At 43.1% G+C, this 13,111-nt stretch overlaps 1 protein-coding gene and 1 pseudogene across 1 annotated transcript; one reads left to right on the forward strand and one right to left on the reverse strand.

Annotated features, from left to right (window-relative positions):
• Positions 1–1,287: 1,287 nt before the first annotated feature.
• PTGDR (prostaglandin D2 receptor) lies at positions 1,288–11,957 on the reverse strand. The gene is made up of 2 exons (XM_066342213.1): positions 11,112–11,957; positions 1,288–4,480 (listed from the first exon to the last, which is right to left on the reverse strand). Exons 1-2 carry the CDS (start codon positions 11,946–11,948, stop codon positions 4,244–4,246), a joined length of 1,074 nt encoding a protein of 357 aa, XP_066198310.1. The 5' UTR covers positions 11,949–11,957; the 3' UTR covers positions 1,288–4,243.
• Positions 11,947–13,111, forward strand: part of LOC136377060 (large ribosomal subunit protein uL4 pseudogene) — a 76,809-nt pseudogene continuing 75,644 nt past the window's right edge.

The following is a 13,111-nucleotide window of genomic DNA, read 5'->3' on the forward strand; positions in this document are numbered from 1 at the left end:
TTTCCCCTAAAGCTTCAGGAATACCTGACCCAGTCAGCCTTTGATGGATTTCTGAACAAAGTAAACCTTCCTAATAGTCGGCGCTTTATAAGCTTGGCTGGGTAGTATATAATTAAAACCCAGAGATAGCCCAGAAACTTCACTGGATTCAATGCCGCAATTTTTTGTCCAGATATACTGGGAATATAAAAGGAAAATAAAAGAGTTCTTTTCAGAAAATTTCCCTTTCTTAACTTATTCCTGAATATATGGAAACTTTTAAACTAAGAAGCAGAAAATGGTCAAATATATGCAGCTGAAAGAACAAAAGGCATGACTGGGGCGTAAGTTGGAATCCCTCCCATCAGCTAAAGCTGTGGGAGCGAGCACCCCCTCCCCCCCTTGATTCAGCAGCTCCTCACCTCATCCCCTCCCTTGCAGGAGGGCACCACGGGACTGCATACACAGTGTCTTTGAGTGCCTCCAGATAGAAAGATAACGGGAAAGGGGCCCTTTCTTCTGAGCTGCTGCAGCCCACAGCCAGGAGAGCAGGGCTGGGGCTGGACTTCAGCCCCACTCACTTCCTTAGCCAGCGCCCTGGTCTAGTGCACTGACCACACAGCTGCACAGGCCCCAGCACACCCACGCTCACCCACCTGGTGCCCCCACCGGTCCCATCCACAATCTGTGCCACCAGTACAACCGTCCTCAAACTCCATGCTGATCACTTTGCCTTAAAGTCTCCAGTGCATATCCAGGCCTCACGGCGCTCCAACCCTTCTCTGTTGCACCCAGCACCCTTTATGACCTGAAATCTGCCTCTGTTTTCAGCTTCTTTTCCAGCCACCTTTGTTCATAATTCCCAGAGTTCAGCCAGTGGAGCTCCTAACTGGAGCCTGGCCATGCCCCACACCTCTGTGCTTGGGTGACTTCTCACACTCCATTCTTCACTCTAGAGAGCTTGCCTTCTGCCTTTTCCCTTTGTTTGCTTGGTCCATTTCTATTCAGTCTTTCAAAAAAAAAAATTTGGTGGGGATAGGAAGGAGAAAAATAAACAGTAATATCATGTAAAAGAAATATGGACTTGGAAAATACAAATAATTATGGAAAGAAATGTCCACGCTAAAAAGTTAACCATGGTTCACACTTTATTTTTTCAAGGCATTTCCTATGCATGTATATTTATGTATCACATTCAGTTTGCATCATGCTTCTTTCATTTAGTATGACACTGTAAGCTTCTCATTTTTTAGAAATGATTTGAAAACATTTTTGATGGCTGCATAATTTTCATATGTTTGTGTGTGCATGTATTTATCTAAAAACTTTGTTTAATCCTTGTTTTGGCCATTTGCATGGTTTCCTTTTCATTTTTTGCGCTATTATGTATAATGCTACAAAGAAGGGTTTTGTGCGTAACTATGACAGCCTCTGGGATGACCGTCTGGGAGAGAATTCGACAGTGGGATAACTGGAACAGTAGGAAAGAACTCTTTTAAAGGCTCTTTATATCCACTGTCAGTTCGCTGTCAAGAAACGGTGGACACATTTACAAACTCACCAGGGGAATATTCATGGTGCTTTTACTTAGCAACAGCCTCTATGATTGAGTCAGACTTCTTTTGTTTAATCCTTAAGAATTTTGATTTTAATTTTGCATGTCTCTGATTGGGCAGGAAATTTTTCTACATTCATCAACCGTATGAATTTCCTCTTATGTAAACCGCATCTTTGTGTCCTTTGTCCAGTTTTCAACTGGTGTCAAGATTCCTACTCCTTCTCAATACTTGATTTAGGCACCTCCTCACTGTGAGGTTCTGGCAACGCCTGCATCACGCCTGGCGAAGTCCTCCTCCTCTAATATCATAGAACTGTGTGCACATTCACTACCGGGATTTCTGTCCTCCACTCTGCGTACGTGCCTGTCTTCCCCTCGCTCGTGGGCCAGCTCTGAATCACATGTATTCTTCTCCATAGTACCTAACCCACAGCCTGGCACAATGTATGTGTCCAGTAAGACTCACTTATTGAACAAATGAATAAATCAATGAAGATCAGTGAAAAGTTGACTTTAAACTTAACCTGAACTTCACGAGGATAGCATATCTACATTTTGTGTTAAAGAGAAAGGATCGCTAAGTCCTTGGATAACCTCTGCTGACTTCTTTAAAGTAATAAAATGCTAGTGGAGCGGCCTATGAAACGGCTAGAGAATGGAATACTGTTGGAAACTGTTTATTGAAAAAAGAAAACTAAACCCTTTTTTTTTTTTTGAAGAAAAGTAATTTCCTTTGGAAAATATTATGAAGTTATGTTTATTGACTCATCTAGGACCTTTTCAAAATACCTTGACAGTTATCATAACACACCTTCCAAAGGAGAATACAAGAAAACATGCACTTCCTCTGACAATACAATACATAGGTACTTACACATTAAATATACAAGTGAAAAGTAAACTTGGACAATGACTGCATTTTCATCACATCATACTCTCAAATTATAATTCACATATTCCTAAATTGGCCATCTCACAGTGTTGCTAAACACACACACACACACACACACACACACACACACACACACACACACACACACACACATCCAGGTTAGCACCACCATTGATATAAACCAGAGGTGAAAAATAGGGTTGCTGCTAAGTTGGCAATACTCTTGTTTCTGGAAGGGATGGCTTAGTGGGGCCTGGGGTCTATTCAGACGCAGCCACTTCTCCATCTCTGAGACGCTGAAGCCCCGCTAATGCCTCCATCTGTTCTTCACCAAAGGTAAAAGTTTTTACTTGTGTGCTGGGGTTAGAGTCTCTCATTTGGTTTAACAGCTGCAGCCGTGTTTTCCCACTTTTTCCCTTTTGGTCACAGTGTTGCTAACCTCTGTAAACATTTAAATGTACAACTAAAGTGCTCAGTTGTGCTCCACCTGAGGCCATCCTACTCCAGTTTTAAACATGCACAGCTCTCCAGAACCTCAGTAAGATCTTACTGTCCTCATAAAGAGCAGAATATTGCTGTTAATGGGCAGATGTTAAGGCTGTTGCCACCACCCTCCAATGGGGTTGACTGAGTCCTGGGTGGGCTCTTCGCTGTGCTGGATGCCCTGCTGTTTAACGTACCCACAGGCGGTAAACAAGTTCTCTGGCAAGTCTCACATCACTGTTTTCAAAGAAGCGTAAGTTCTTCCCCAAATCCATTAATATGATAAACCTATAAAATGCACCTGCCCAAAATTGAAACTATATTTTGTAGTCACTCCCAAATTTTGATCCCTACTAATATACACAGGAAACTGGACCTCAAAAGATAAAAATTAAATCTTCTTCTCTGGGTGTGGGCATAGCTACATCCTGCCTTATGTCTACTTGTTTATAGCTTCGCCTCCCCATGGGAGGCAGTGATGCCTTCGGAACAGTGGCTGGGGAAGGCACCTCCAAACTCCTGAGCTGGCTGCACTGCCCACCTCACGTCTTTGAAGAGCATCTATAATTCAGGCGTACTTAGATTGGCTGGCAAAGAAATCAATTAAATTGCGACACAAAGTAAACAAATCAGGTTTCCTTGAAATGAGTAAGATAAGAAATTTCAAGAACACCCATTACATAATTGTAAACAGTGGTGTTTCTACAAGATTGAAATAAAGACCCAGAAGTGTCAAGACCTCTTTAAATAATTAGGGACACCACGTCCAAATGTTGTGACTATTAATACAGCGATTTTCAACTGGGGTGCCGCAAAACATTTTAAAACATGCGATACCTGACTAGCCAGGGGCACTGACCTCCTTTCCTTTAGATTGTCAAATAAAAACAAATAACCGCCAACACAACCACAGCCATCCTGTGTGAATGAATCAATATTATACCTCTTTTTTTGTCAGATGGGCAAAAATATATTTTTTCCCATGTGCCGCAGACTTTTAGTAATTAGTTTTTGTGTGCCATGACATGAAAAACATTGAAAATTGCTGAATTAATATCACTGCTTTAAGACTTCTAACATTGTTTACAATACATGAAATTTTAGTCGCTATTAATACCTCAAAATAAAAAAGTACCTAACTGGTTCATGAATTTAGACTGACAATACCTTGTTAAGATATCAAATACTTTTGAAAATACATTTAGATATTTTTTTAATGGGAGCTAACATTTGTTAAAGATTTAAATGATAAGTTTTTGTTTTGTTTTGTCATCGTTCTTTGTTGGAAAATGTGTTACATTCCTCAGCTTACCGGAGACTGTAAAACATTGTCACAGACTGGATTCCATGTTAGTTCGGCGGGGATTGCTGTGCCAATTTCTATACATAAGCGGCCTTATGAAAATCTTGTGGAAAAACATCCGAAATACTGATGTTCTGAAAATGATGAAAATCCAAGGGTCCATGATTGAGATGACAGATAAAAAACGCAAAGCGAGGAGGTCTCCAGCTTCATAAATTCCATTTTCCTTAGAGTCAGCTTTAAATGCTCCGTAGTAAGCACGGTACTGTTTTGAAGAAAAACAAAATCCATTGTAATATCGCAGTGATACATTCGCTTATTTCACTTAGAACACATTACTTTTCTGTAAGAACATGGCAGCTCAGCATGGAATACTCATTTTTGGCAAATGTATAAACAGCTAAGGCCGCTGCAGCTCATAGGTATAAGTGAGGAGCCTGGTAGACAGATGCAGGGCTGACCGGGGAGGCTCTCTGGATCTGGAGACCTCCTGGGAGATCCTGTCTGAGTCCCTGGAGGCTGTTCTACCTACTGTGAGCACTGGAATTTCCAGGTCCCTGCCAGGCCGTGCAGAGGAAGAGAGGAGGTGGGACTAATCCCGTCCACTGAATCTTTTACAAACAGGATCACCGCACTTCCATATATGCAGAGATTCTCTTTCCTTTCCTCTGCCTGCTTCCTATCCCCTCTTATTAGTTAGCTTCGAAGTAAGTCACACTGGTGAAATGTCACATGTACAGTAACATCACCGAAACAGCAGCTTTTAGTGGACGTGAGGAGACAAGAAAATACTCCAATGAAAAGACAGGAGATGTGCAAAAGGACCTGTTCAATTCCTGTAAATTACCGTACCACTTCTCAGCATAGATGGTTACCTTTCTGTGGTTGTCATCCTCTTTTCAGACTAAGAAAAAACAAAACACACGCATAGAAATCTAAGCCTATTACCTGTGCCCAGTTACTCCTATTATCTTGACCCCGTGGTCTCTGTGGCTCCCTCAGAGACCTAGAAACTGCTTTCTCCTGTGGCTTTTCCTGTCATTCAGCCAACACAGCTGCCTAGCCCAGCACTCCTACTGCCTCGCACGCCACTGGAGGCCAGCCACTTTTTCCTGATGCTATTATACTCCCCGTGCCTACTGACGCTAAACCCATGAGGGGATGAAATGGACCCTAATGGGACAGAAAATATTTAAAGTCAACATTAGTAGGAGGGGTTATGAATAAGTGCACAGACCAGACCCATTTAGGACAGTCAAGGAGTATCTGCTGGAGCAGATGTGTTTTCCCATAATTGTTTCCTTACCTTTCTACTCTCTCTTCTGCAGAGCATTGCGGTGCGCTCAGCTACTCTCATCTAGTGCACTTAGAAAGATACACTGATACCAAAATTGGAAGACCCTCTCCTATCACCACTGCCTAATAATACGAGTAGGAATAATAATAGCTAATGCCTGTTTGCAGGACCTGTTTGTTCTCAGCATTTTACTTTGAAAACCTCATTTCATCCTCACAATAATCCCCTGGTGGAAGTATGACTATTATTTCCATTTTGCAGATGTGGAAACTGATTGCACACCCAAATACTACCTCCTTTCAGCATCAACCTCAAGTGTCATCCCCTACAGGAAGTCCTAGTATGGTAATGGATAAGCATCAGCTTTAGAGTTTGGCTCTCTTGGTTAGATAGAGTCCCTTCATTGGCTCTGTGACTTTGGGCAAGTTATTCCATCTCCTCATCTATACAATAGGGTTAATTTACTTACATTACAGGATTGTAATGAAATTTGAATAATATGGTATGAATAAAACCTTGACAACAGGTCCTACTATATAATGAGAACTCAAGAATTAATTATTATTTTATCAATTAGGAGTGACTCTAAACTCTCTTATAGGCCTAATCACTCCTTCCCACCATGGTATTACAGCTTATGTAGGTAGATGTGATGTATTCTCAATTTATATCCCCCCAGTGACTTAGTGTCTTGAATGTCGTAAGTAACAGATACATGTTGGATGGATAAATGAATGACAATAAGCTATGCACTCTGGTTGATTTAAAAAGCAAACACTTAATATGAGTTTGTCTTTATACTTGCTCCTTTCTCCTCAAAGTACAGTGCAGCGAAATTTAATTCCAACTATTTGAAAACACTTGACTAGCTGGGATCTGGGTAACCGAACGATACTTATATAATTAAAACAATACATTTTATTTTTAAGCAGTATTTGTCCAAGTCAGTCCTACTGCATATTATTAGATTAACTGTATTTTCAAGTAACCTGCTTTGTAATAGAAGTGTATGGATCTACACCTGAACTTTTAATATATTTTTTATTTTTTAGTTTACTAAAATACAACAAATTCGTTTATGAGAGTAATCAAAGTACATTTCTATCCTCACAAAGTATTAATTTGAACACAATTTGGACTTTTGAAAAATCTCTGTCCATCAACAGTGTTCTCTCATACTTTATCAACTGCTTCTTTAAGAGAGGCTAACATAACCAATAACTTCAAAATATACACCTGGCATTTTGAAAGTAGGTCAATTTACACAGAGAATCAGTGTGAGAAGTGCGCCCTCTGTTGGATTTAGGGGTCCATGAGAAAATGTTGCTGCTGCCAACTCTCTGAAGACCTTCAGGTATCTTGTTCCCATATTCCTGTTCTGAAGCTCTCACAACTCTAAAGCCCTCTTCTGACCAGTCCATCCATCACAATACTCTGCCCTCTACTCAAGCCCTTTAAATCCACTTCCGACCCTTTCACCTGGGCCAGTCTCTTGCCTACCATTCCTAATGCCTCTAACAGCCTCTGTTGGAAGGAGCATCCTGCCCATTCTTTCTGCATCACAATGAAACACACACACACACACACACACACACACACACGTTATCTCAATAAATGCAGGATGTCCTCTACCACTTCTCTCACTCCACGGATCTTGACATATGCAATTACTTATCTTCACCTGGCTTCTAAATCTCTCTTATTCACTCTTGCTCCCTACCAACTTCCAACACATTGTGGTTTTCTAAGGTAGAAACAATTTTAATGAAAATATATCTACATTAGAAAATGTGCTGCACTGTTCACAGTGGCCAAGACATGGAAACAACCAAAAAGCCCTTCAACAGAAGATTGGATAAAGAAGATGTGGCACATATACACTATGGAATACTACTCAGCCATAAGAAATGATGACATTAGATCATTTATAGCAAAATGGTGGGATCTTGATAACATTATATGGAGTGAAATAAGTAAATCAGAAAAAAACAAGAACTACATGATTCCATACATTGGTGGAATATAAAAACGAGACTAAGAGACATGGACAAGAGAGTGGTGGTTACCAGGGGTGGGGGGAGAGAGGACGCAGGAGGGAGGGAGGGAGAGATTTAGGGGGAGGGGGAGGGGGAGAGGCACAGAGAAAACTAGATAGAGGGTGACGGAGGACAATCTGACTCTGGGCGAGGGGTATGCAACATAATTTAATGACAAGATAACCTAGACATGTTTTCTTTGAATATATGTACCCTGAATTATTAATGTCATCCCATTAACATTAATAAAAATTTATAAAAAGAAAATGTGCTGCAAACTGCCTCTGAATCTCCTCTCAGATTCTCTATATATTCTTCCTACCATATCAAATTGAAAATTTGAAATTCAATCTAGTTAAGTATCATGCTCTAATTCAACATTACAGCAAAGTAAAAATCTGACTCCAACAAACTTTTCACCAGCTTAATGAAATACAATACTGATGTGATGAATAAGGTGGACTTATTTATTTTTAAGGATGTGATGAATAAGGTTTTTTTTATAAAGCACCCCCCTCCACTAGATCCAGTCCTTGAAGAGTGATTTTCAGAGTGTGGTGGGTTTCCAATACCCTTTCACTGTGTCTGCAGGCCCAAAACTATTTTCATGAAAAGATACTGTTTGCTTTTTAACTTCCATCTTCTCATAGGTGTAGAGTGAGTTTTCTGGAGGCTACCTGACATGCAGTGACATCGGCATTGCCGTGGCTAATGAGATATGTGCTTGTGCATTCTTGTGTTTTTCTAGCCCTTCCTACGGTAGTCAGCTTAGGAAATATAAACGTGCATTTTCAAAGACTGTTCTCAGTATGTCTGTGCTCTTAACATGTTTTTTTTTTTTTCTGTTTTACCTGCTATAATCGCTGGACTTTATTATCATTCACTTAATCATTCTTGAAATTCCAGAATTCTCTTTGCACCTTTGCAAAGATACAAGAAGTACATTTTAAAAACTTGTTTTGCAATGATATTATAAAATTTTCTTACTTTAATTGCTAATATGATAAATACTGATACATATAATCAATATAAATTAAAACTCTTTGGGTCCTTAATAATTTTTTAAGAGTAAGAAGGGGCCCTTGGACTAAAAAAACAAGTTTGTGAACTACGGCCTTGAATCTAATGCTGTCTTCTGAAAAGGCCGTATTTCTTTTTTCTTTTAATGATTTTATTTATTCACTTTAGAGGGAGGAGGAGCAGGAAGAATCAACTCTTATATGTGCCTTGACCAGGGAAGCCACAGTTTCGAACTGGGGACCTCAGCATTCCAGGTCAATGCTTTATCCACTGCGCCACCACAGATCAGGACATATTTCTTAATTTTCTATGTCCAGTAGATGATAATAATAAATGGAAATAATAGTGAAAATAGAGATACTAATTTTTTAGGACAGGAACCTGGTTGGGGTGATATATAACTTCAAATCTTTATAACTATCTTACAGAGCAAATATGGTTATCTTTGAGAGAAATTGTGGTTAGAAAGGGGTAAATAAGCCACAGTGTAGCTGGTAAGTGATGTAACCTGATTCAAACTCATGTATGATGCTGACTCCCTTATCCTTTCTAGAAAATGATAGTTCCTTTGTGGTATGCTGTTTGTATTACATATCTTTGGAACTTCACACTTTTTTTTTTTTAAGGAAATCATTTTAAAATCCATTATTTCTTTCAGTTCTCATAATCCCATATGAGTTATTTGAATCCCTTTAGAGATGTGTCCAAATGCAATAGTTTTTCCACTGTAATTATGCTGTTCTCGCCACTGTTCTTCCTAAAACATTCAAACTCAGGATATAATCTCCATACAGTTGGCTACTGTCTGCTTTTATCACAGCAAAAGTAAATAAGGCAGTGGCTTATAAGATAAGGAGCAAATAGTGAATATTTGGTGGGTCCTTATATGGTGAGAGAAAACACATTTCCACAACTTTTAATGATGAAATTAAAGATGTAATAATAGTAATAATAATAATGGACTTTTTTTTTGTAATACATGTCTACTAAGGAAAAGAATAATTTTTTTTTCTTGGAGTCATATTTGGCTTAATTGGGGTTCAGAGTTCATGTGTCCTATCATCAAATTGATAGCAAATGCTCATTTGTAAAGACTGTTCTTAACTCCATAGCTGTACAAAAACAGCGGGCAGGACAGATGTGGCCTGGGGCTGTGGTTCCCTCACTGTGACCCTGGATCTGCGGCTTCCACCTCACCTGGGAACTTGTTAAGAATGAGAATTCTTCAAAAACTGCCCGAATCAGAAACTCTGGGGAATGAGGCCCAGCTATCTGTTTTTTAAAAACCCTGCTGATGATTCTGAGTGTGGTATAATTTGAGAACCACTGATAAGTATCTATCCCTATAGCCATATCTATTTCTATAGCTATAGTTTTATTTATTTACTTTTGGATGTTCTAATCCTAACTCTGCCTGATGAAGCTACAGACAACTCCCCTCCCCCAAATTAAAGCCTTCATTTAAGGGAAAATCACATTATATTTCACTTTCACCCACCCTTAAAAGAAACACCCAAAATTGCTATGTTGCCATACAAAACTTAACTTTCCTATTCACAGAAGTCTCAATACTCCAAAGACGTTGAATTGGTTGTGCATTTGTTTAAATGTTGTTAATGCAAATGGGTGTGTGTGTGTGTATGTGGGTAATACTGAAAAAAATTTCTAAAGCTTCAGCCACACTTACAGATGTCTTGGTGGGGGCTGCAGGAGGAAATATTTCAAAACAAGGAAATTCAATCTCTACTACCTCCCTCATCAGTAAATTGAAACCCGACCACACACACACACACACACACACACACACACACACACACACACACACACACACACCCCAACCTGTCAAGATAGGTTATCAAAACGACACCTGTGGCTGAATTGTACTTTTTCACACCTGCCTGTCCAAACATTGCCCTCTGTGGCGGCAGCGCCAGAAACAGCATCCAGATTCCTCGAAGTTTACACAGGAGTTCTGAGAAACTAAACCTGTGCTTTTAGTCACTCACCTCCGCAAACCACTCTGGCAGAATTACACCTTCCCTTAGTCCCTTTCTGCGCCAAAACCTGGGAGAAAAACTCCTAGATGCCATTCGACCATTTCTGATGCCACTAAAATCATGGGCAGGTCTAACAAAATAAAACATTAACTAGCCATCGGGAAGTAAGAGAGGGCTCGTATTGCCAAAAAGAAACCAATTTCTGTGCCTCAAAGTTCTGAGTAGTAAAAATAACTCCTATCCTCCCAGAGGAAAGCAGAGAGGAGGCGGGGTCTGGCAGCTGGAGAGGTTTCGCGGGGCTACGGGAACACCATGGACCTCAGTTTGCCCTTTGCTTTCTCTGATTTTCACTCTTCTCGCTCAACAAATTGGGCTACGAGTCGTGGAGCTATGGAGGGAGGGAGCCCGCTGTGCGGAGCGCAGCAAGCCCTCCTGGCCCTGGGCGCAGTGTCTCTTGCGCGGTGTCCAACACGCTCCATCCACCCGCACCCGCACCCGCGGCCCGACACACTCCCGTCCCCCGCAGCCTTGGCAGGAGCGACTCACAATTAAAGGCAGGGAGCACACGGTGAAGAGCACGGTCATGAGAGCTAGCAATAGCAGGTTATCCAGCTCCTCCGGGGGAGCCTCCCTCTCGCAGGCGCTGGGCGCCGCGCGGTCCCTAGTGACCCAGCGCTCGCGCCACCGCAGCCGCTGGTGCATCGCGTACAGGTTGCGCATGGCGCTCAGGTTGCACAGCACGATGGCGAGGACCAGCAGAGCCAGGAGGCTAGCGTAGAGCACCGAGTAGCCCAGAACCGACAGCGAGCGCTCCTCGTGCGTCATTTGAATGAAGCACCACGTACCGGGGCAGTACTGCACGAACTTCCCGAACCCCGTGAAGGGCAGCGCGCAGAAAGCCAGGCTGAAGGCGCTCACGACGGGCGCCACCAGCGCGCCCCGGCGGAGGGTGATGTGCTGTTGGTAAAAGAAGGGGTGCCCCAGGCATAGCCAGCATTCCAGGGCCATGGCCAGCAGCTGCAGCATGGAGGCAAGGCCGAAGAAGGACATGATAAAGGCAAAGGCTTGGCACATAGAGCTGCCCGGCGTGGGCACCAGCCCCCACAGGCTCTGGTTCTGTGCGTAGGCCGCCAGCACAAAGGGGCTCAGGAGGGACTTGCCCAGCAAGTCGGTGACGGTCAGGCCGCACACTAGCACGTAAAAGACCGAAGGCAGCGGGCGCGGCGAGCGCAGCGGGCACGGACCCAGCCCCGAGCGCGCCAGCAGCCCTAGGGCCAGCAGGTTGCCCAGGAGGCCCGTGCTGAAGAGCATCCAACTCATCGTGGCTGAGTGTCCCTTCTCCACCCAGGTGATGTTTTGGCAACGGTAGAACGACGGCTTCATGGCGGGTGGCGCGGCTGAAAGAGGGCCAGGGCCTCGGCGCCCCGGTGCTGAGGAGACCCTGGCCGCCCTGCGCGCACGTCGGAGAGCCTGCGCCGCAGAGGAAGCTCTGCGGACCGCCGGGTGTGCCCGACAGCAGGCACCTCCTATCTAAACTCTTAGTCATACTCCTCCCCGAGGGGAGGGACATGTGGCCAGCTGCTCACCGGGCGCAAGCAGTGCGGAGTGCGGGAGGCCCAGTGAGGAGCTCCGCCCCGATGCTCCGGATCCTGAGGGGAGACAGACCCTCGTGCCCAGAGTCGAATAGAAAGAAGGAAAGTTGCTAGACTCTGAGCACTCCCTGGCCAGTCCTTCCCCTGAGGGAAGGGAACTACTGAAATGGAGGGGAAAGTAAGCAGAAGCTACTAGAGGTGGGCGAGGAGGCGGTGGTGGAACAACCGTGTTGGCCAAGAACAACGCTGAAGATGAGGCAGTGGCGAGGCTGAGAAAGGGCACCGCCTCGTTTTTGTATGAGTGGGTTAAGGAGTGGGTAAGGTAACTACCATTTGTATTCTCTTCTGTGCACCAATGAACACGGACCTTCATTGCATAGGGGAGGAAACCGAGACTTTAGAAGGTTAAGTGATCCGCTCAAAGTGACAAAGCTAGTAAGTGGCAAAGCTGGACCTGGAACCCGGATCTTCTCTTTATGGAGTCCATCTGTCTTGGCTTCTCTTCCCAAGAGGTTGGTCAGATTTCAGGGGAAAGGCTGCAGGGAAAACCAAGGGAGATGTTGGCCCTGGGTACCATGAATCCCAGTGGTTGCAGGTGGGAGGAGTATGATTAAGATCACTGATGTCATCAGACCTGGTTTTGAGTCCTAGTTCTGCTACTCACTGCCTGTGTGACCCTTAGGGACTTAATCTCTCAAGAAGTAATATCTGGGCAGTCTGCTTGGCTCTTTGAGGCATAGGAATAACATGTAAGGTGCGGACATGTAAGAAGTGCTCCCAACAATGCAACTGTCGGGATTCTCACATGTTTCATTCAGCAAAGCTGTTTTGGTTGCTGATATTTAGCTGCAGTTTTTAACATAGATTTGAAACCAGAAAATAGTAGGCTGAATTCAGAGCTTCTTTACTCTGGTCTATGATGACTAGAAAACACTTCTTGCCTTCCTACCTTTG

This window comes from Saccopteryx leptura, chromosome 6, assembly GCF_036850995.1.
Source record: "Saccopteryx leptura isolate mSacLep1 chromosome 6, mSacLep1_pri_phased_curated, whole genome shotgun sequence".
Taxonomy (NCBI): Eukaryota; Metazoa; Chordata; class Mammalia; order Chiroptera; family Emballonuridae; genus Saccopteryx; species Saccopteryx leptura.

Bases quoted from the DNA above. Each gene is read 5' to 3' on its own strand.
- PTGDR (XM_066342213.1), bottom strand. From the start codon at position 11,948: ATGAAGCCGTCGTTCTACCGTTGCCAAAACATCACCTGGGTGGAGAAG. The intron at 4,481-11,111 runs GTGAGTCGCTCC...TCTTCAAAACAG, and splicing joins TGTGCTCCCTGCCTTTAATT to TACCGTGCTTACTACGGAGC.